The sequence below is a fragment of the Plasmodium gonderi genome, assembly GCF_002157705.1.
Source record: "Plasmodium gonderi DNA, contig: Chr06, whole genome shotgun sequence".
Lineage (NCBI taxonomy): Eukaryota > Apicomplexa > Aconoidasida > Haemosporida > Plasmodiidae > Plasmodium > Plasmodium gonderi.
In genome coordinates, this window is record NW_021628931.1 from 965,264 (window position 1) to 989,402 (window position 24,139).

At 30.4% G+C, this 24,139-nt stretch overlaps 6 protein-coding genes across 6 annotated transcripts; all 6 read left to right on the forward strand.

The window, feature by feature from the left end:
• Positions 1-621: 621 nt before the first annotated feature.
• PGO_061970 (hypothetical protein) lies at positions 622-1,920 on the forward strand (the record flags this gene model as incomplete). The annotated part of the gene is made up of 1 exon (XM_028686840.1): positions 622-1,920. The coding sequence occupies one exon, from the start codon at positions 622-624 to the stop codon at positions 1,918-1,920; it is 1,299 nt and encodes a 432-aa protein (XP_028542641.1).
• A 5,203-nt stretch (positions 1,921-7,123) lies between these two features.
• On the forward strand, positions 7,124-8,767 carry PGO_061980 (hypothetical protein; the record flags this gene model as incomplete). Its single annotated transcript, XM_028686841.1, has 1 exon — positions 7,124-8,767. The coding sequence occupies one exon, from the start codon at positions 7,124-7,126 to the stop codon at positions 8,765-8,767; it is 1,644 nt and encodes a 547-aa protein (XP_028542642.1).
• A 1,844-nt stretch (positions 8,768-10,611) lies between these two features.
• PGO_061990 (hypothetical protein, conserved) lies at positions 10,612-11,853 on the forward strand (the record flags this gene model as incomplete). The annotated part of the gene is made up of 1 exon (XM_028686842.1): positions 10,612-11,853. One exon carries the CDS (start codon positions 10,612-10,614, stop codon positions 11,851-11,853), a length of 1,242 nt encoding a protein of 413 aa, XP_028542643.1.
• A 2,405-nt stretch (positions 11,854-14,258) lies between these two features.
• On the forward strand, positions 14,259-15,554 carry PGO_062000 (hypothetical protein, conserved; the record flags this gene model as incomplete). Its single annotated transcript, XM_028686843.1, has 1 exon — positions 14,259-15,554. The coding sequence occupies one exon, from the start codon at positions 14,259-14,261 to the stop codon at positions 15,552-15,554; it is 1,296 nt and encodes a 431-aa protein (XP_028542644.1).
• A 2,914-nt stretch (positions 15,555-18,468) lies between these two features.
• On the forward strand, positions 18,469-19,383 carry PGO_062010 (hypothetical protein; the record flags this gene model as incomplete). Its single annotated transcript, XM_028686844.1, has 1 exon — positions 18,469-19,383. The coding sequence occupies one exon, from the start codon at positions 18,469-18,471 to the stop codon at positions 19,381-19,383; it is 915 nt and encodes a 304-aa protein (XP_028542645.1).
• A 3,287-nt stretch (positions 19,384-22,670) lies between these two features.
• On the forward strand, positions 22,671-24,089 carry PGO_062020 (hypothetical protein, conserved; the record flags this gene model as incomplete). Its single annotated transcript, XM_028686845.1, has 1 exon — positions 22,671-24,089. One exon carries the CDS (start codon positions 22,671-22,673, stop codon positions 24,087-24,089), a length of 1,419 nt encoding a protein of 472 aa, XP_028542646.1.
• Positions 24,090-24,139: the final 50 nt, after the last annotated feature.

Sequence of the window (24,139 nt, forward strand, 5' to 3'; positions counted from 1 at the left end):
TTACTCCTCACGCGCTCTCAAACATATTTTAATTTTTTTATGAAATTATCTTTCTTTTTCTTTTTTTTCACTCTTTAATTTTTCGAATTTTCCTCAAGTCAGACATAGGATATTACAGTGGTGTCGTCACGTTTTTGCTATTTTTAGAGAAATTCTTTTATCCGTGCACACATTTACGGGCAAGTTTTCGCATCTTTTTTCGGACCCGCTCAAACCTCTGCATGTGTTGCAGAACTTTACCTAACGGCTGTCTATTGGGACAATTGTTTAAATTAAAAAATCATTTTTTTCCATAATTTCCACAAAATTTGCTAAAATTATGTGAAGCAAGCAGGCCAGAATGACCTACTCATTGAGTCCGTTTGATAGTTCATTTATTTAAAAATTTATTTTATCATATATTTTATTATTTATTTTATTTATTTATTACTTTATTTTTTCTACATAAAATGTTTTGCTAAACGACATGGGCAAATCAATAAATGTAGAAATAGCCTCTCTATGACTTATCACTTTTGAATAGTCCAAAAATTTTGCTTAATTAAAACTGGTCTAAATTTTTTGCAAATTTTTCAGATTTTTCAAAATTATTTAAACTCCCTGTCCTAAATAAAATTAAAAATGAAAAACATTCTGTACATAATTTTTTATTTATTTTTGGTAAACAAGTTTGAATGCTGGGAAAAATATAAAGATGCTTCTGGTGACAATAATACGGGACAACAAGATAATGAAAAGGAAATTTCGACAGAAACGTTTAAGGGATATGCCGAAATACTTGATGATAAAGCGACAATTGGAGGACAGCAAACTCAGGAATCTAAGGGAGACGAAGATAAAGTGAGTGAAGCCGTTAGTGGAATCACTTCGACAGGAGGGAAGGACACTCATAACGAAGTTACTAGTAGTGAACATACTGTAGAAGGACAAGAACAAGAACAACAGCAAGAGCAACAGCAATGCTGTACGCAAACATGCAATCCACCTTGTGATAGTGAAAGTTGTCCCTCTTGTAATCAAGAATGTTGCGAATGTTGTCCCTCTTGTACTCAAGAATGTGATGAATGTTCTTCCTCTTGCCCGCTTACAAGTGATGAAGGATGCCAAGAAGACTGTCATTGCTGCAGCCAATGTCCAGATGGATGTTGCACTGAAGAAGACTGCCATTGCTGTAGCCCATGTCCAGATGAATGTTGCACTGAAGAAAGCTGTACTCAAGAATGTCCAGATACCACGTGTTGTGCTGAACCCCCATGTGGCACACGTGAAAATTCCAATGGGAATACAGAAGAGAGCTCTGTATCACAAACCCCAACTTCAGAAACTCCAACTCCAACACCCTCAGCACCGGGGAGTCCAGCCTCACCAGTTGAATCCCCACAAGGTGAAGTGAGTCAAACAGCACAAAGCGTCACTTCCCCCCAAGAGGAAGAAAACGTAAAAGAGATAAAAGAAATATTTAGTGGACTAAACGAGGTAACTAATAAGGAAGAAACAGTTTTGGAAGAAACAGATGAAGACGTAGATAATGATATAGAGGATGAACAAGATGAACAAGAGGAAGAGGGGAACGAAACAGAAAATGTTGAAGTAGATTTGGAGGAGGATGATGATAAAAATGATGAAGAGGATGGAGATGAGGAAGAAAACACTGATGAAGGAGAACAAAAAGAAGAAGCAAAACCTGCAGGAGATGAAAAAGAAGGTGAAGAAGCACCTGTTGCAACGGTTCCTTCCAATGATACAGAAGCATACAAGGCACTTGGAGGAGACAACAATGGAAAAACTGATATTAAAAAAGAAACTGCAAATATTGTGGATGACTTATTAACTCTTCTCAATGAAAATAACGAGGTGGAAGAGTCACTTAAAGTTTTAGCAAAAAACGTGGCTCAATATTTTTTAAACACTTTGAGCTAAGTAAAGCAGGTGACATTTATTTTGCACCTCTAGGTGTGATAATAATTAATATACATTTTTTTTTAAAATAGAACAATTATTTCTTTTTTTTTTTGTCACTATCATATTAGACAAATGGAAAATAGGACGTAGAACATGAGATATGGTAAACACCTCACTGTTCACTCCTTTCTTACAAAACTTGTAAAATCGATAATTAATAAAAAAGGAGTTTTAACTGGGCATATGTTAAGTAAATATTTGTTCAGTTAAGCATTTTACCATTTAACCATTTTAAAAAGCCTCGATATAGTAAAGTGGGGTGAAAGATGCGTAAAATTTGTAGGACACACAAATTGTGCTTTACCCCTTTTTATAACCATGTTTTACTGGCATTGCTTAAAGGGTTTCTTTATGCCATGAATTGACTGAAAAGTGTTATATTATTAAGTCCATTTTTTCAATTAAAATTAAAATGATAAAAAATTTACTTTAAATGTTTTTCTTTGACATGTGTAAATGTCCAATTGGAGAAATGATAATATTGCGTGTTCATGAAATGACCTCCTATTATTGCTTTTTTGAAAATACTTCATGCTCATAAAATAATATCCCCTTTTCTAGCTGTTTAAAAGGTGAAAAAAAAAAGTGTACTTTTTTTCCTAGTTAGTGAAAATGAATTTTTGTACCTAGTAAGACATCAAAATTGTTACATATTTATATAATTGCAATTAAGTGGAAAGAGGGGGACATGTGTTGCAAGCATGTAGTAAGTATGCACTTTTAGTAATTATCCATTAATTATTGTATTTATCTTTTCATCGTATATTAATTCTTTAAAGATACTGAAAGGAAAAAATGGAAATATCAATGGGATTCTTAAAAAAAGAGGAATTTCTTACTTTTACCTATATAATTACGGTCTTTTTTTTTTTTTTTTTTTTTTTACACATGCGCATCAGTGTGTAAATTTTAATTTTTTTTTTTTTTTTTTTTTTTTTTTTACAAAGTGAATAATAAAAAATGGATGTCAATTTTACTTAAATTCAGCAATTTAAGCGATTCATGCACCAGTTGAGATGTGTGCAACATGCAAAAAAATGACACCGCGTTAGACCATTTTAATTTTATTCTTCACCTCGAAGATGAAAAAAAAAAAAAAAAGACGTGGTAAAAACAGAATAAAATGTAAGTTATATCACAAATAATATTCTAAAAATGTAAGTCTACGTTTTTACTTTTGTCAAAAGGGGGGTACATCCATAACAGATTTAATTAAATGCGCACACACATAATATATATGTACTTTTTTCCCCTCTTTTTAAAAACATTTTTGCTTCGTTTTCGGATATTTCCTACTTCGTTTCTAAAATTTGGTGCATTTACTTTTATAGCACTCCGTTGCTTTCACCGTTCCGCTACCATAATTAGATGTAACGGGTGGCAACTAATGTAGACATTTGGGTACCCATTTTCACACTTTATAATTATTTACCTGTGTGGGAAAATAAACAAGCTTCCAAGTTAATTCACTTTCGCAGATTAAGACGTCATATGTTAAAATTTTTTTTTTTTTTTTTTTTTTACACTTTTATATATATAAATTCCCCCCTTTTTGTCACACATAGAAAAAGAAGGAATAATTAAGCTTAGATGTACTTTCCTGAAGTTTTAAATATGTTTATATTTTTTTTCCTTAATTGGAATAATGCTAAAATAAGTCAACTCATGTTTATGACGCCTGATTTATAAATTAATTTTTTTTTTTTTTTTTTTTCTTAAGATAAGAATAAATATAATTTCAAAATGAAGACAATTTTCAGTACCACTTTTTTATTTTTCTTTGCGAATTTGTTAATAAACTTACACAATGCAAAATTGACAAATTTCAATCAGCCAAAAGGTCATTTAAGAAATAGTTTTATGTATGAGAGTACATTAATTGGTGAGGATGAAAACGGTGAACAGGAATTACAGCAAAAGGAAAGTTCTCTCAATGTTGAGACTAAAAGTTTAGAAGTTGTAACAAAGGGGCAAGAAAATCCCGAGGAAAGTAAGCCTTCTGTGGACAGTATTAATGATGGCGGACAATCTCAGAATTCTTCCCTTCAGCCTAGTGTCGGTGAAATTGCAACCCAAATGTTAAGTTCGCATAGTGCAGGTGATGAAGGAAGTAGCCATAATGTGATTACACCAGCCCAGGGGCAAGAAGAAGCTGTAGAGGAGGAAAACTCCAACGAGGATGAAGAACCATGCTGTCATTGCATTGACGAATTTTTCGATTGTGATGACTCATGCGATAGTACTACGGCATCTAGAGATTCTCAACCACGTAATGTATCTGGTACTAGTGGAGAGAGTACGAGCACCTCGGCACAAAATGGACAAGGCACCGCTGCTGACAATGGAACAAATGGCAATAAATTCTTAGAACGAGTAAATGAAAATTTGACTGAAAACGATCGTGAGGAGGAGGTGGAATTGGAAATTGAAGAGGCCGATGTGCCGGAAGAACAGGAAGAGGATGATGCGCAGGAATTAGATGAAGGAATTGAATTTGAAGAAGAATTGGAAGACGAAGAAGATGAGTCAGAGTTAGAGGAAGATGAGGAAGAAGTAGAAGATATTGTAGACGTCTTGGATGGAGTGAACGCAGAAGCTACAAAAAATGTAACAACAGAAGAAACAACGGTGACAGAAGAAGACACACCAGCTGGTAATAATCTCGGACCACCAGCTCAAAATAACAAATACAGGGAAGCAGAACAACAAAAAAAAAATGCAAATGATTTAATAAAAAATGTAATAAATTCTTTTAATAGCGATCCACAAGTTGAAGATCTTTTCAATGGGTTAAAGCATGATATGACTCATTTGTTTACAAAAATTTTAATGAATTAGGGTTAGAGAGACAGGTACATGTGCTTATATACTAGTATGCAAGCACATGTGTGTATGATTGGAAGAATATATGAAAATGCTGTACTTTACTAAACCATTACATAGCAGATTTTAAAAAAAATGTCCATTTCTTACTTGTGTTATAAGGTTTAGTAAAGTTAGGAGAATACAGATAGAAACGGGTACCTTACGCATGTGGTGCGCTATTGTTACTTCGACCGTTTTATTTGATATCATTTTATCATTTTACCGTTTTATTATTACATTATTTTCTTATTTTCTTCTTTTTTTGCTTAATCAACTTACTGTCAATAATTTTTATTAAATCCTTTCATTGAATTTCTAAAAATTTGAACTGATTTTACTTTAAAAATAGGCCAACCACATGTAAAGGGCAAAATATACATATGCATATGTATACAAGTATATGCAAAATTTAGGAGCCTTTTCAATGATTTTTAAGTACCTATGTGTGTATCTGTATATGCACATGCGTACATATTCAATGAATACTTTTTTGAGTGCTTAAATTCCTCATTTTATGAAACTGTTTCTAATGATGGAATTGTAATTTTGCTTCAATCAGTAATTCGGCAAATAATCCACAACTTGGCAATTTTTTAAATTATCCATTAAACTTGAATGTGCAAAACTACACATGTGCAATAGTACGCCAAAAAAATTTTTTTAGAAATATAACTTGACTAAAAATGCAATTAGAGGAAATAGGAAAGGATATATACTTTAGGACAGATGGGAAGAGTTCTAGCTCATTCCTCCATATCATATACGTGTTGACTTTTGTGTTATCTATTGATCCAGCGGCTGCCACACAACTTTTGCAGTTGTTTCTACCTTTGAATGAGAACAATACAGTATGCAGAGAAAATGAAGTTTCAGATGAATATCAATTTTTTTCAGAGTTCTGTAAAATGTCAAAAAGTGCAACGAATTGTTTTAGAAGTGTTCCGTAATGAGTGCTTTATTTCTCATTCGCTAACAATTTATGCACTTTGGGGAAAATAAAAATTTTTTTTTTTTTTTATTGACTCGTTAGAATAATAAAAAGGGAGAAACGATGATGGAATAGGGGAAAAGGAGAATAAAAAAGGTAGACAAAAATTCTTAAATCTAAAAAGTGTGCAAAAGAGTAGACAAATTTTTTTAAAACAAAAAAATGTGAGAAAATGCTCAAAGAGCTGATTATCCAATTTCCTTTTCTTATAAAGTGAGTTCTCCTTTGGACTTATTTCCAACTTAGGTCAATCCTTTTTTATGTAGCAAAAAGTTTATTATTAAGATTAACTTGTTCAATATTTCAGTTTTCTAAAAATGTAAAACGAAACAACTTCTTTCACCATACTGTATAAAATCTTTTGAATATTTCAGCATATGCGAAACTTATGGAACACTTAAATAATACATTCATTTAAAAGGTTGAAAAGGTGGGTATATAAAAAAAGGACAATGTTTCACAACTGATTGTAAATGTTTTGAACTGCTTTATGTATTTCAAGGGAATGGCTTCTTAACAATGAACTGTGCAAAGTACAAATCGATTGTTTTTCTTGGTTCTGTTCATTTGTCAACTCCGCTTATCTGGTAATCTGTTAATGTGATGTTTTTTTGTTTATTTTGTTATTTTTATTTTTTTTCTATCATCATATTCCTAATTTCTGACTTCAATATGAGCAACGACAATAATATGGTGCAAAATGCAAGTTAAAATGATAAAACAGAAAAAAAAAAATAAAGTAATAAAATTAAAAAAAAAAAAAAAAAAAAACTAAATCAACAAACAGAAGTGGAAAATACCTCAATGTAACCCATTTCCAAAAGGAAATTATATTTTTAGTAAAATTAAATAGATGACAGCTTTTTTCTACCTAACAACGGCACACACCTTATCTTATTTTTATATGAATTTTAAATGCACCTGTTACTATCTTATTCAGATGCGATCCTTTAAAAGGATGACATGACAACAAAATTGTACTTTAAATTTTAATTCTATTTTAAAATTTTTTAACAAATTCTATCTAATTTTTTTTTTTTTTTTTTTTTTTTCTGGTGTGATGCCAAAATTAATCTAATGGGTGTCTAATTTGGTGAATTTCACGGAACACTGTCTATTCATTTTGCGCAACTTTCATGGCGTATCAAAGTACGATTAATCAGTAAAATTAAAGAAGTTATATATAATTGATAAAAAGGATTTTCATATATATCTGTATAATGAATTATATACATATTTGTACCACGAATTTTTTTTTTTTTTTTTTTCTATATTCATTATATATAGTATATAAGAATTAATTGAAAAATGAAGGAAACGTGGAAGAGCACTTTTTATTTTTTCTTTTTTTTTTACTTTTTAATATACTTAAATTGCTCAAAATATGCCAATGCAAATGATAAAAAAAATAATTTAAGAAATGGTTCTCAGTATGCAAGTAAATTAACTGGTAATGCTGAAGGTGATGAAATTCAGAATTTGCAGCAGGAGCACAACGATAGTGCCGCACTCAATGGAACTGATAATCAGGATTTAGGGACTACGGGAAAAAATAACGAAACTGAGCCTTCTCTGACCTCCACTGTAAACACAGTTTCAGGTGATTCAGATGTTTCATTAACAAATGGTGGAACTTGTCCATCTAATGTAAGTGAATGTGATGGTAAAGAGGCAGGTAATCAACAAACAAGGGGATCCGCTGGGGGTAGCAGTACATGTACAGGAGATAATTGTCAAGGAAATTCAAATGATTGTACTTTAGGAAGTGGACAGGCACAAAGTGAAAGCAGTGTGTGTCCAGGATGCAATGTTTGTCCAGGATGCGATGTGTGTCCAGGAGAAAATGACGCATGTGATAAGTGTAAAGATGAATGCGTAACATGTGGAAAAGAATGTACAGAATGCACAAAATGTGAAAAATGTGAAAAATGTGAAGAATGTGAAAAATGTGAAGATTGTAAAAAATGTGAAGAATGTAAAAAATGTGAAGAATGTGAAAAATGTGTTGAAGAATGTAATGAATGTGAAGATTGTGAAGAACAGTGCTGTACTGAGTATTCAGGAACAATATGTACAGATGGAACGACATGCCCTCAATGTAAAAGAACTCAATGCCCAGAAGCTGGTTGTGCAGGCACTGTATGTACAATAGATAATTGCCCAGGAAATGAATGCTCAGAATCAAAATGTCAAACACCTCAATGCCCAGAATCTGAATGTCAAAAGCCTCAATGCTCAGAAGCTGCTTGTGCAGATACTCTATGTACAAGAGAAGATTGCACAGAAACAGGTTCTACAAGAGCTGGTTCTGAAGGCACTGGTTCTACAGACACTGGTTCTGAAGGCGCTAATTCTGAAGTCGTTGGTTCTACAGACACTGGTTCTGAAGGCGCTAATTCTGAAGTCGTTGGTTCTACAGTCGCTGGTTCTGAAGGCGCTGGTTCTGTAGAAGCAAAACCTACTGAAGAAACTAGCACCCTACAAGAAATACGAGTGGACGATAAAGATAAAGAAATCAGTAGGAGAGAAGATGAAGAAGCAATGGAAATTGAAATGGAAATAGAAGAAGATGAGACGAAGGAAGATGGGGAAGACACAGAGGAAGAGGTTGAACATGTAACCAACGATAATGATGATGTTGATTTGGAAGATGAAGATGAGGAGGAAGAAGAGGAGGAAATAGAAGTAGAAACGGAAGACCAAGAAATTTTACAACCAATAAAAAAAATGGAGGAAACACAGGGTATTAGTCCTAAAGGAAATGAAACTCCATCAAGCGGTGCGATGGTTGATGGTGTAGTTGCTGAAAAATATAAAGGTTCCAAGGAAAATAAAAAAGCAGCTGATATGTTTATGCATACATTGCTTAATTTGCTAGAAGGTGGTGATAGCACAATTGATGATTCAATCAAGCAATTGGCCAATGATATTTCTCAATTTTTGCTAAGGTGAATAATTAAACAGTGTCATATTAGCATATATATATGTGCGTGAGTGCCTGTGTATGGATACACATATAAGTGTACATGTGCACATATATCTACGAAATCTGTTAATATAATTAAATTCAACTTAGATTAAAAGATCTAGTTTCTTTTTTTTTTTTTTTTCCAATCCATGTATAATATATCGTACTTGAGATAATAGATTTTTGAATTAGTCACTCTGTGAAACATGCCTAATGGAAAAAAAAAAAAAAAATGCTTTCAAAAAAAGGGGTAAATTTTTTTTTATCTCACTGTTCAAAAAAGTGAATATCTTCATATTATTAAATTATGAACAATTATTTAAATGAATTTTTTTAAAGTAAAAACAAAATTCGCACAGGTGAATAAAATTTATATAATATTACATAAAAAAAGAACCTTTTGGGATTAGGGGCCGCGCAAAGGAGTTGTGAAAAATGCGGGAAAATAAAATAAAAAAGGAAAATCCTCAAAAAAGCTAATCAAACGAATGTGTACCATTTAAAACAAAGTAATATATTTTTTCTTTTTTTTTTAATTTCCATTTTTGTAACTCCCTCAGGAGAGCGACTATTTGTGCTACATGGAAGTTCGAAATTTCATTTGTGCATGTGTCTTGTGGAATATGCGAATCGGGTCCACTTAGAAATAATCGAACATGCAGTTTTGCATGATGTATGAAATAAGGGTTACTTTCTCAGGCATTGGAAAAAATCTTTAAGGGGAGGCCAAGGAAAACTTTCCCCTTATATTAAAAAGAAATGTAAGTTCCGTTTGAATTTTTCCTAATTTTTCTCAATCGAGCATGAATACAACATGGAGTTTTGTTTCTTTGTCTTAGTGTATTTTATGAGCTACACGAGCATGAAATTTCGCTCTTTATATATACACATATTTTTAGCATCAGACTTAATGATCCAAAATAACACCGTGCAACGAAAAATCGAAAAACAAGTGTTAAATCATTCTTCTTATGAGAAAAAAAAAAAAAAAAAATGCGTGCACACAATCTGTTCAATTGTGTCTACTGTGGAAAATGTGAAAATGAAAAAACAATTCCACTGCATAATTTTACAACAAGTATCCTTTACGGTGTCGAAAAATGCAGAATAAAGAAAAACTTGTTGGGGAATCCATTTTTTTCCAATTAAAATTAATTACACATTTATCTATTCATTCTTATCTTTTGTTAAATCGAAACTTTTCTCATATTGACAAAAATTAAAAAATGGATGTGATCGATAAGATTTAAATTGTCTTTATGGGGTTAAAATGGGAAACTGTGTATTTGTGAAGTATGCATGGCACAAACGTGTCGTGTGTATGATGTGTTAATTTTGTATGCGGCAAAATAGTTGCTCTTAGTGAGGAACTTGCTTATGAAAAACTAATCATCAGTCCTACCTTGTTACCTTCAAATGTTAATTCGACTCGATCTATAATGAGATCTGCGTTAGGCTTGAAGACAATTGTTTTGATCTGAAAATCTAAAAGTGAAAAAAGGGAAAAAGTTTTCATGAAAAATGATTCATCACCGTTTAGTGTCACATTGTGGTAATTAAATTTTTATTTCTTTGTAGATTTTTTGTATTTTTTTTTTTTTTTTTAAGTTGGATGACTCATGTACCAGTTCATTTATCAGAAGCGTGTGTTGATGATATACATTTTTTTTTTCTTTTTTTAGTGAATGTAAATAGGTGTTGCTATTAAAAAATTCGTTATTACACCTTTATTGCAGATACCACATAACTAGGGTGAGGCGGGAAAAAAAAAAAAAATAAATGTTCCTCTATTGGTATTTTCCTTTATCGTTTTGAATATAATGGCAAAATGCATAAAATATTAGGTGCCTCCTTTTATTTATTTATTCTTCTTTTCTACTTTTATAACCCAAGTGAAACATTTGGCATAGAAAATAAAAAGGGTTTGAATGATGCAATTAAAGAGAAATCCTGTCTAAGAAGAGGTAATTTAATGCATTATTTCCTTGCAGATGAAGGGAATTTCATTTTAGACACAGATGTAAACGTAAATTCTAAGACGCGAAGAGAAGGGACAGGTATACCAGTAGAAATTTTTGCTGATGTAGGAGACGAAGATGCAAACGGTGATGAAAAACAAGATGTAGATTCCATTGACCATCTTGGAAACATACACAAGGAATTCCTTTTGGATATGATTGAAATGTGGAATAACCAGAATTATGATAAATATGGTGATAAGAAGCGTGACCAAATAAAAGAGATAAAAAATTTAAAAACAAAACAGTACAAACCTAACATAGATGATATGTTTGGAAGAAAAACCCATTCACGCAACGATTGGCGTGGAAATAAACTATGTGCATATATTTATGTCAACTGCTTAGTTCAATCTTATAGTGGATACAGAGAAAAAAATCAGATGCCGATAGTTTCAAAAGTGTCATCAATTAGTGCTAGTATCCCTGTACCTTTATGCCAACTTATGATTTCTCAACCCACGAGAAAATGCCCAAAGAAAGGTAGAAATAATAACTGTAGATACTCGACAAAAGCTAACAATTTCTTACATCCTCTAATTGGAAAATATAAAAAAAAAGACAAGACAGATAGGAATAATATTGACCATATCCTTGAGGAGTCAAATGAAAATATTTTGAACAATTTAATAAATGAAAAAAGTAAAAACGAAATAAGTGAAGAAGATGAGGACGACGAAGGGGATGAACATGTGCTAGATTATGATAAAAGTAATCCAGATGAGAATGATTATTGCAATGTGGGCTATTTCGAAAATGGAAATTTGTATTTTTACCCAATTGAGGTGGAAGAGGAAGACGAAATCAGCAAAAATAGCAATCGAAAAACAATTAAAAATAAGAAAAGAAAAACAAGGGAGAAAAAATCCAAGTTATTTGAAGCACCAATTTCAATATTTAACATTAAACGTTACAAAAATATTAATAGAATTAAGAATAAAATAACCAAAATATGGAAAAAAATGATAAATGCATTTATGTATGATCCTGATTATTATGGAATCCTCGTGTATTTGACGACAGACGCCGCTGATTTGATCATGAATCAGTAGACATTTGAAAGAAAGGGAAACAAAATTGTGCATGTGCATGTGTGGGGCTAAATATGTCTATGCATATGTTTAGCCACTTACATCTGTGCATGTTTTTTTTTTTTTTTTTTTTTTTACCGACTTCGTATGTATATTCATTCCTCTTTTGAGCCCCCGAATTCTCTAATTAGTAAAAATGCACATCATGTCGTTTCAAAAAGGGAGAAGCAACAAAGAAGAGCAAGATGAAGCAATATGAAGCAATGTTATGCACGGGAATTTGTAGTTGTCTTAGTTTTTTCTCACGAAATAGTCTTGTGATGAAAAATCATATGCATTACATTGGACACTTTTTAAGAAAACAAATTATACATGATTGCGAAATCATTTTGAAGTGTGGGCGAATTGAAAAAGTTAAATTTCCTTAACTCGGACTAAACTATAGTGGCATAAATAAGAACACAACGTTTTGCCCCTTTCACTTGGTTATTCACATACTTATTTATTTCCCTAATTTTTTTTTTTTTTTTACTTTTTCTGTCCCAACAGGTAAAAGCATTGTTTATTCCACGTGTGCTACCTGTGTGTGCATTCATTTTTACATATATCCCAATTTTTACTTTCCCACTTTTCCATTTTTTTCGGTTACTCCTTGGTTGAACGAAATATTACATGGTAGCACACATGGAAAGAAAAAATAAAATAAAAAGAGGATCTTTTTATTTTAATTACATTTTTGCTCTTTCGAGATTGATACGTTTAAAGAACAAAACAAATGATCGTTTTTTTTTTTTTTTTTTTTTTTTTTTCTTTTTTTTTTTTTATATTTTTTTACGACACCTTTAACGATTTTTTTGAATATTTGATAGACCTTTTTTTTTTTTTTTTTTTTTTTTTTTTTACCTCGCTTAAATTACAACTATCAGAACAATAGTGTAGCACAATGGGTCGACAATGCAACCTTGGGGACAAGCAACATTTTGGTTGTCATAATGTCAAATGCATTATAAAAATAATTAAAGGACAATTTTCAACATGATTAAAAAAAAAAAAAAAACCAAAACAAATATATATAGTCCATGTAAATATATGCGTACATCCAGGCGTGCATAACCCCCGAATGCACACAATTTTATCCACAGAATGCATGTCACAGTTGAGGTGTGGTTATTTGTCAACATACAGTATGCGAGGAATAATTATAATTCCTCAAGCCTCTTCGGAGAAAAAAAAAAATAAAATAATAATAAAATAGCAACCATGTATGATGAAAAAAATAAATAAAACAAGGTGGCAATTTTGCGCATAATTTTTTCTCATATTATATTTTAGCTTTTTCCATTTTTCCGTATTTCCTTATTTCCATTTTTCCGCATTTCCTTATTTCCATTTTTCTGCATTTCCTTATTTCCGTTTTTCCTATTTCCATTTTTCCGTTTTTCACTTTTTTTTTTTTTTTTGCTTCTTAATTTTTTCTTTTTATTCATTATCGTCCCTCATTCGCGCATCCCTCTGCCAACAATTTGTCTCATAATTAGCATTTTGTGTTTTAAAATTTAGACAAAAAATATCATGTCAAAATCTGTTCACTAGTTTAAGAAAAATTCGAAAAAAATACTTTCCCTCCTCTTCCTATTCATGTGAAAATATGCACAAATGGCATATGCCGGATGAGCTGTTTATTTTTGGATGTATTCACAAATCTGAACATATACAATTATGTTCATAAAACAGAGAACTTTGTGTATATACGTCAGGAAATGAACAAAACATTCTCTTCTCTAATTTTTTGTAAATTCAGTGGAGTTTACATGGAAAGGGAAAATGTTTAGTTCCCCTGAGGAGTTGAAAACTTCAGTGAGTAGACATCGGTAGCTTTTGGATAACGACAAATATTGATAGTTGTAATGGTTATCATCTCTACCGTTATAGTTAGCTTTACGTTTTTTTTTGTTTTTTTGAAAATATTTGACCAGAAAAGCCCCCCAATTGGTGCTTATAAGTCTGTTGGAATTCATAGATATTCCTCTAGTCTTTGTGATTGTTTCGACTTTGAGTATGATTAATGGAATGTAAAATTGTATGACATTCTTCAACCTTCTGTAAACTTATTTTTTATTCTTTAGTAAATTTTTTTTTTCTCCTTCATAATATATATTATATTCAATGGGATGAAAAAAAAAAAAACTTTTTAAAATTGATATTAGTTTTTTTTTTTTTTTTTTTGTTGTATGTGTGTGCAATCAGCTAGTTAGAACTTAGCTGGCCATTTTGTTCTATTGGTATATCTTATGTTCATACTTGTCTTAATGTTTTTTATAATTCATTTTTGTCATTAAATTGTTAAGTAATTTATGTTTCATTTTAGGCATTTTTTTGCACTTTGATTTTTCGTTCCTTATAAGCAAAATAAGAAAAAAAAAAAAATGAAGAACCTAGTGAATATTTCCTTTTATTTACTAGTTTTTAATTTGTGCATCTTCCTAATAAGTGCGAAAGCAGAAAACAATAATCCAAACACACCCGATGTAGCAACTAAAAAAACAAATTTAAGACATAACAATGAAAATACCGACAATTTAGAAAATAAACAAGCAGAAATTTTGACTAACCAAAAAAATGATTCGAATAAGGGTTCAATGAGCATGGACGAAACAGAGAGTGTTAACAAAGGTGAAAGTAGCAACAATGATTTGAATAATAAGGAAAATAGTACTGCCATTGAGACCCTTGTAGCACAAAATGCTGCAAGTGATGGTCAAGAAAATAAAGAGACTCTATCACAAGAAAATGCAAAATTAGAATCCATAACCCAAATTGATAAAGGAAACAATGAAGAAAAAAAGATAGTTCAAAAGGGTAATGATGTCCAAACGAATTCTCCAAATGAGATAGACATAAAGGATAACAATGCAGGAGAAGGAGAGAAAGATAAAACTGTGAAAAATGAAGAAGTAAAAAAAGTAGAACAAGTAGTGACATCACTTGAAAAAGGTACAAATATCCCCATAGGACATCATCCATATAATAAGGAAGGAGAAATAAATCTACAGAATGCAAATCAGGGGGATGAAAATATCAATTTGAATCATCCAAAGAAAATGATACCTTTGGATAAAACGAACAATCATTCTGCAGATAAATCAGAAACTGTGAATTCACAAGTAATTAATCCAGATGTATCAGAGAAGGAGAAAACAATTCAACGAGATGGAGCAATAATTCAGTTGAGTGCCAAATTAACAGGTGCAGGAGAAAAAAATGCGTCACGTGATGTAGAGGTGTCAGATTACTCGAAAGATGTAGAACCCATAGATGGAGCTGAACAACAAATCGTGCATGAGAATTCACACAAATCAAATGTTTTACACGGATCAGAAGCTGCTCCAAAATATGAAAATGCAGAAAGGTACGATATTGGAAACGCGGGAAATAAAACATTAAAGGAGGAAAAACACTTTCCAAATGGAAAAGAAGAATCGAGAAAAAATGAAGATGAAAATAAAAATGATACACAAGCAAAAAAAAATGAATTAAAGCCATGGCGTAAGAAAATAGATTTTGAATGCTTCGTAGAAAACGTCAAAAATAATGAAAATATACAAAATATGCAAAAAAATTTGGTAACGTTTTTACTCAATACATATGATGACTTTCTTGTGTTTGTTGATAAAGTTGTGTTTTTCACGAATGATGTTGTTGAGATCCTTCAGAACTTATGAATATTAGATCCATGAAAAGAGGAAAGGGAAATAAAATGGAATGACAATTCGTTTTATAGACGAAGTGGAAAAAAAAAAAAAAAAAAAAAAATTATACTAAATAAATTCGAATAACTAATTTTATAAACATAACAAAATGGCTTAAGTGAATTCAAATAAATAATACACTTGTTATTTAGAAGGATATATTAAAAAGAAAAATTATTACACACAAAAGGGCTAAAAAAGGAACTGCAACAGATTGTAGTGTGTGTACAGATGAATTCGCTATATCATAAAATAGAAATATAATCCTTTTTATTTTATACTATATTGTAAGAAGTTTTAGGATAATATTTCTTCGAAGATCTGTTTATGCGTTCCCAATTTGTATAATTAAAATGAGTACATGGGAAATAGTCCATGGAGGAATTCGAAAGTGAATGTGCAAGTGTTTAGCATACAATTAGTAGAGTATGATTATTCGTCATGTTGAAAGTGTAGATATATCTGCCCACATTTGTTGAAGTGTGTGTGATGTGTGTATATACACGTGCGCTTGGCAAGACAAAACAATAATTAATAATTTCACCTTAGTGAATGTCATGTCATTTTTCGCTAGTGTTATACTAGCACACCCACCTCTCCTAGGAGTTGATATTTTTAATTTTGCATTTTTAGCATTTTTTCACAATGCACAAGTAGGCATCGCAATTGCCTTTTTGTGTTTCTGAATAGCGAACTTTACGAGTGCCATAGGCATCATGATCCATATTGTTAATATGATTGTAATTTTTCGTATGATTGTACTTTCTCGTATTATTGTACTTTCACGTATGATTGTAATTTCTTGTATGATTATAATTTCTTGTATGATTATAATTTCTTGTATGATTATAATTTCTTGTATGATTAGAATAGTTCGTGTGGTTATCATAGTTCGTGTTAGCATTGTTAGTATCTCTAACATTAATCCTTTTATTATTTATTTTATTTTTATTTAATAATATATGCAACACCTTAACCAATGATAATCAAACCGAAATATTCCTTTTTTTAAAATTTTATACATGACAAAAACAAAGTATGCGAATAAGAATGAGGAATTAAATGGAGGTATATCCCATGAGAACACTTTTAAAACTTTCAAATTTATCAAATTGGAGTAATACCCTTATTTTAGTTCATTATAGTGATATATTGGGTATAAAAAAAAAAAAAAAAAAAAGTGGAAAAGGATAAGCAGTGAAGTTGTAAAAAAAAGAAATATTGGTATAAATAAAAATAAGACGGATCAGTGTCGAAACGTTGTTATATTAAAATAAATTGAGGATGATTTACATTCCCTTATTCTTTTTTCACTAATTATAACACACATATTAACCTATTGTGCGTCATTAATTCAATGAAGTGATCAGTACAGTTTATTCAAAAGTGTAATCATAAAAAAGGAGGTCATCAATTTATTCAGTACACACAATATTGCATAATTCATTGAGAAGTTGCAGAAATAGAGATTTGTTATTTTTTTTTTTTTTGGCTTTTACATATCAAGCAAAGATGTTACACACGATTATATTTGGTTGGTAGTTTTTCTGTATAAAGGTTCTATCATAATATGTTGTTTTCTACAGAAAAATCTGTGACACAGATTTGTTAATTTCAGCAGGATTTGTGCATTTATATATTCGTCTGTATATGTGTAAACTACAGTTTTGCTTTGTAACCTTATTTACACATTCTGAATATTTATTTATTGTTATTTTTTGTTTTTGTTTATTATTTAATAAAATTTTTAGAATTGTTCGCGAACTCTTCTTCTTTTTTACCTATTTCTTTAAAGTGTTATATTGGGTGCGAAAGCAGAAAAGCAAAAAGCGCTGCAATTTTTTACTTTAAAAAGAAAGAAAAAACTATATATAATATATATATGTATATACATGGTTTACACATTATCTAGTTAGTGTTCCAATCCTTTATTGTTACAAAGTGAAAATTTGAAGTAATTGTTCGTGTTCTTACACTTTGGGGGGAGAGAATTTTTCTATACTGTTGGAAAATAACTCACATCGGGGCAATTTTGGTTGTCCTTTCTTTATATGTGTACATTCGTATAAACGTGTGCGTATATTATGTACAAAAATTTTCCACAAAAAAAAATAAATTTCTCATTTATTAAAAGTTTTGTCAATTTGTGTAATTTTCAAATCGGGTGTGTTTTTCCTCATGTTAATAAAAATAGTGCATTAAAAAAAAAAAAAAAAAAAGAAACAATTTTTTTTTTTTTCTTTTTAACTGTTGTTGATAAGACGATTAAGCAACTGTGAGTTATACACATTCAAATTTATAAACCTTTTTTTACATTTTTTATGCTTTTTTTTTTTTTTTTTTTTTTTTTTCTCTTATCTTGTAAAATTTTGACAAATTAGTGAAAACGGAAATTGTTTTTTTCCACATTTAAACAACGTTTTACGGTCTAATGACACTGTTTTATATTTTACATTTTGTACATTTCCTGTGTTACATGATTCTATTACAAATCCAATTTTAAATTTGCGCATTCATTTTTCCCTTGACTTTTTTTTTTATAAAAAACGGGAAAAAAAATTAGTTATTTTACGTTTTTTACAAAAAATTTTTTAATTACGAAATTGAGTGCATGAATGGAGTACAACAACACTTGTTCAGTGTCCTTTAAGGATAATAAAAAAGAGTGTGTGTAGAAATTAGAACTAAAAGTATGATAAAAATTTCGATAAAAATTGTGACAAGAATTGCGATAAAAAAAAAATATGATTAAAACTACGACAAAACTAACACCTAAAATTTGTACTCTTCAATTTTTCTTTCACAAATTTGCTCACTAATCCGCTTGTAAGCTGATCCATTTGCTCATTACATTTCATTTAATCTAAACTTTTTGTAAACATCAAAAATGAGAATTTCTGGCTTTTCCATTTTTTCCATTTTACTTTTAAATTTATTTTTTTACAAAAATGTTGCTCAAGGCAACATTGTGACCCATGAGGCATCTCCCAGTTTTAGGAATGGCAACTCAAATAATAAAAGTAGTGAACATAGTAGGAAGAAATTAAAGAAACGAAATGAAAAACATAAGAATGTTCGTACTTCCACTAGGTCTAATCAAGAAATGGTACTCGGTTCCACAGGCACACAGAGCTTAGGAAGTTCAAATCAAGCAGCTCAAAATAATGCGATACAAGGACAAAGTAATGATTCTACAAGTCAAAGCGCAACACCCAGTTTAACTGGCATGTTTGCGCGATTATTTTTAAATACAATAGTAAAACCAGCAGTAAATTTTGTCATTGGAGGAGAAGCAGTATTTCCACCTCCTTCAGCCGCACAATCGACACCAGCTGCTCCTGCGCCGGTTAGCGCAGAAGCACAAACCACAGTTACTAACAATAGACGATTCAGGATAGAACTTGATAGCCAGTCCCAAACCTCCATGCATGACGTAACGGAAGAAGTTCATGAAGAACAATATGATAGTGAATCTGAAGATGATGATGAAGAAAGTGATGATGAAAGTGAAAGCGAAAGTGATGACGATGACGAAGAACTTCATGAAGATAGTGATGAGGAAACTCCATACAATGGTGAAGGAGGTGCAATAAATTATATTTCCAAAGAAGGTTTGAATCCTTTATTAAATGATGAAATAATACATATGACGCATGTACATGAGTATACAGATGTTGACGAAAAAAAAGAAAAAATTGAAGATTTCGTGCAATATATGAAAGATTCGTTGGACGAAAATGAAGAATTTGTTCATATACTTAATAATATTTCAGATGACATGACTATGTATCTACAAGAATGATCATTTGGGAATTCTCATTTCTCCTAAAATTTTATACTTGTTGCTGAAAAAAGATATATATAGAAGGAAAAAAAAAAGTTAACCCTTTGATCTATTTGACGCTAACGGATTAATTAAGGGGGTTCGACAAATATGGGAAAAATATTGACACAAAAATGTACACATATAAAAAAAAAATTCTGCTCAAAATGACTCATTGATTACAATCCTATTTTTTTTTCACATCGCGGCCCTTAAAATAAATTGTCTTTATCAACATCAGAAATTTCTAAAAATATCCCTCCTGCACACATAATTAAGAAGGAAAACAAAATAGCAAAAAAAAAAAAAATAAATAATAAATAAAATAAATAAATAAATAAAAAGATAATTCACTAACATGTAAGTATTAATTCCTGTACTAAACAAAAGGAATAAAAATTGAATTCTTCAAATATAATACATTGAACGGTAAAAAAAAAAAAAAAAAATTAATTGCGCTTGTGCGCATTCCTCCGGCTTAAATTTTCAATTGTTAATTTAGGTCACACGCTAAGATGCAATTCATATGCACCTCACACATGTATTTATGCATGCATGCACAAATATTAAATATATATATATATATATATATCCCACTGCTTAGACACATGAACACTAAAAGGGGGATGGACTAAAAAGAAATGTGAAAAAGCAATTAGTTTGTCCTCACAAAGCTGATAGTGCACAAGAAAAAAAAAAAAAATCTTCTTAACCCATTTTAAAATACTGCATTTTGAAAATGTGAAGCCAATTTTTTTTTTTTTTTTTTTGTGTCACTAGGAGAACATATTTTGCACTTGGGGGGTGTATGATGTAAGTCGTGTTTGTGCATTCTTGACTCTCTCTAATTTGCTCAACCACCCCTCTTTTTTAATGGTGATTTTTTCCGTTTTTGCGGAACTTGGTTAATTTTTTTCATAATATGATAATTTTTTTAGTTTGATTAATTTTCATAATTTGATTAACTTTCGTATTTAATTAGCTTTCATAGATTGATTAATTTGATTAATTTTATAATTCGCATATGTACAATATGCGTAATATTTCTGATTTTTTTTTTTTTTTTTGGCCCAAAGCTTCAAAATATTAGTTCACCTGTTAAAGTCGAGTAATATACATATCCCCTAACCTAAAAAGTACCCCTCTGTTCCCCATTCCAAACATACACATGGCCCAAAGACCATAATAAAATTTCTTCGTTCACGAATATAATAGAAAATGTTTTAATGAGAAGAATACTTTTTAGATAAGGGTATAAAACTTCATGGAGTTCTAACATATTTTTATTTTATTATTTTGTTTTATTATTTTTTTTTATTATTTTGTTTTATTATTTTGTTTTATTATTTTGTTTTATTATTTTGTTTTATTATTTTTTTTTATTATTTTTTTTTATTATTTTTTTTTATTATTTTTTTTTATTATTTTTTTTTGTTATTTTATTTGATTATTTTATTTTGTCATTTTTCTTTTTTATTTTATTATTTTATTTTTCTTTTTGTTGACGTATGAGATTTATTCACATAAACGTTCATACTGTGATCGCAAAATCTATTTTTGAAGTACGCCGTTTTTTTTTTACAATTTTACTCAATGGTAAGGTAGGGTGTATCCATTCGTTTTAGGTTTTCTAATAAGTATCATTATAACTGTGTGCTTATTCGTTGGAATATTTTAATTGCGGATTTAGTCAAAACAATGTAAAAAAAAAAAAAAAAAAAAAAAGAAATAAAAAAAAAAAAATTAGATTACAAAAGTTCATTACCTTCACACGATTCCTCTACAACGTGCTACGAACTCTTCTTTCAAAAACCATTTTGAATATATATACACATGTATATGTGATAAAAAAAAGGGTAAAAAATAAAAAAAGAATAAACCATGTACAAAATAACGGAAGGTGTATTTTCGGAATTTTCTTTTTCACTTTTAACTGTGCGACAGTTCGATTTCTTACGTTTGAAGATATATTAACACAGTGTGTTTTGTTTACACAATTAATTAAATGTGGTTAAGTGGGGACATATGTGTACATGTACATTTGAACACTGAAATAGGTGTGTCTGTTTGTGGTAAAAAATGTAGAATATCTACTTGAAAACGGGTTGGTTCAAGGGTGGTAGAAGTTAGTGGAAAGAGCATAATATTTTGCCCACAGATTTAACATCGAAAGGGGCAATTCGGATTTTCACCTATAACCTATATGTAGTTTGGCCAGTGTGACTAATTTGGCCACTATGACTGTATTTGAAAAAATGAAAAAAGTAACCAGGGGATGGAAAAAAAGGGTAAGGAAAATGGACAAATAAAATTGCCAATCCCGTTCGAACACAAAAAGAAGGTTTTTTCTCATCTGAAAAATTGTTAAGGGCACTTTTCTCATGTTTCAAGCATAAAAACGAAAAGTAATTAACAATAGAATAAATCGTTTTCATTGTCTTTAAGAATTACATTTTCATATGTGCATGGAGTAGCAGTTCATTGTCGGTTTAGGTGATAGGTTTATTTTTCTAATGTTCTTTTTCAGTTATTGCCTTGTTTGTGCTTTGGGTTTTTTTATTGCAAAATTGCAGCGTCACTTATCCGTTTGAGGCTTTTACTTTTTACTATTGTGCTTTATATTACTGCAGTTGATATTATCACTATTATTACGCTTACTATTATGAATACTATTAGATTACTATTATATTACTAGCACGAATATTATTACTCCTTTTTTTTAATTCTGCATTCTATTGCTATTTTTTTATCGTTTTATTTTTGCTCCAATTTATTGTCATAATCTTTTATTTCTTATTTGACATACTTTTTACTTATTTTATTTTATTGATTTTTTTTCTTTTCCTGCATCGTTTTAGTATTACTTTTTTTTTTTTTTTTTTTCCTTATTTTTGTGCACCTAAAAATGCTGATCCGTTAGGCGTAGATGGCGAACGAAAGAATACCTTTTTTCTGGCTACGAAAAAAAAAAAAAAATATATATACTATATATGTATATATATATAAAATATACATGTGTATTTTTAAAAACGTGTAAGAACACCGCCGTGCAAAAAATGGTATAAATTATAAAAATCTTTTTTTCTAGTTGACTACACAGGTACTAAAAGATGCATTTTTTTTTTTTTTTTTAAAATAGATAAATTGCTTTAATTTATGTATATTTGTATGTATATATATATTTTTTACTCCCTTCGCCCTAAAACTTTTAGAATTGTGTTTCACCATTATTATTATTTTTTTTTTTTTTTTTTTAAGCTCTAAAAATGAAAACCTTTTCGCGTGTTACCTTCTACATAACTCTTAATATTTTGTATTCTCATGGGAATAAATTTTTATGTAGTGAAGTTGAATCGAGCAGTACCCCTAATTTGAGAAATGGGTATGCAAGCAATACTTCATTTTCAGAAGGGCACAATATAAGTTCGAATGATAATGATGAATATTCTAGTAACTTGGGAGATCATTTTAGTACGGGTGATATTAATGAAGGCCAAATAGGAGAATATGAAATAAATGAAAATACAATAAAAACCACTTTGTACTCGGACGATGAAACCAAAGTACAGGATGAAAATAATTGGATGCAACAAGACATGAATTTGATTTGGGATACTGAGCAATCGGATACCTTTTCAATGGATAATGAAAACACTAATGAGGAATTGCAATCGGTGTTGTCAGAAATAGTAGATGAAATTCAATCAATGGAAGAGGAAGATGAACAGATGAAAGAAAATATGCAAGGAATGTGGAATCATAATAATAACGATGAAGAAGGGGATGAAGAAATAAAATGGTCGTACGATGAGAAACCAACGAACATGAATGTACACGAATCATTGAAAGTAAATCCAGATTTATTGGACAAAATTAATATACCTGATGAGGATATAATCCTAAATGAACAAAAGGGAGAAGTAGAAAACACGAATAATGCTGATGAAAACGCTTATGAGATAGAGAAAGAATTGTTGAGCGAATCAGCAGAAAAGGAAGAAGAAAGTAGCGAGGTAGAGCAAAAAAATGAAGAGAACATAGAACCTGAAGGACAAGAACAGGAAGAACAAGAAAAGGTAGTACAAGGACAGGAACATGTAGAAGAAGAAGATGAGATGCAAAAATCTGAGGAAGTAGAGGGTAGAGTAAGCATCAATGCATTAATGGGAAATTTTCTTCGTGGTGTAAATATTCGAGAGTATATAGATGTTGATAACATTAAAAACAATGCCATGAATGTGGGGCAAAATGTCTATAACTTTTTTACTGGAGAGAATGGAATTGTGAATATGATAAAGGTCTTTGCGGAAAATTTAACAAGAAGGGAAACGAACACAGAAGGTGAATGCCATGGAAACAGCGAACATGAAGAAATCGTTGAAAGTGAAGAGAACAATGTAGTTGAAGAAAGTAACGAAACTGAGGAAAGTAAAGATGTTGAGGAAAGTAACGAAGCTGAGGAAAGTAAAGAAGTTGAGGAAAGTAAAGAAGTTGAAGAAAGTAACGATGCTGAGGAAAGCAAAGAAGTTGGGGAAAGTAAAGAAGTTGAGGAAAGTAAAGAAGTTGAAGAAAGTAACGATGCTGAGGAAAGTAAAGAAGTTGGGGAAAGTAAAGAAGTTGAGGAAAGTAAAGAAGTTGAGGAAAGTAAAGAAGTTGAAGAAAAAGATGAAAATGAAACAATTTAATAGTATATATAGTATGCAATAGTACGAACCCTTACATTTTTCAAAATTCA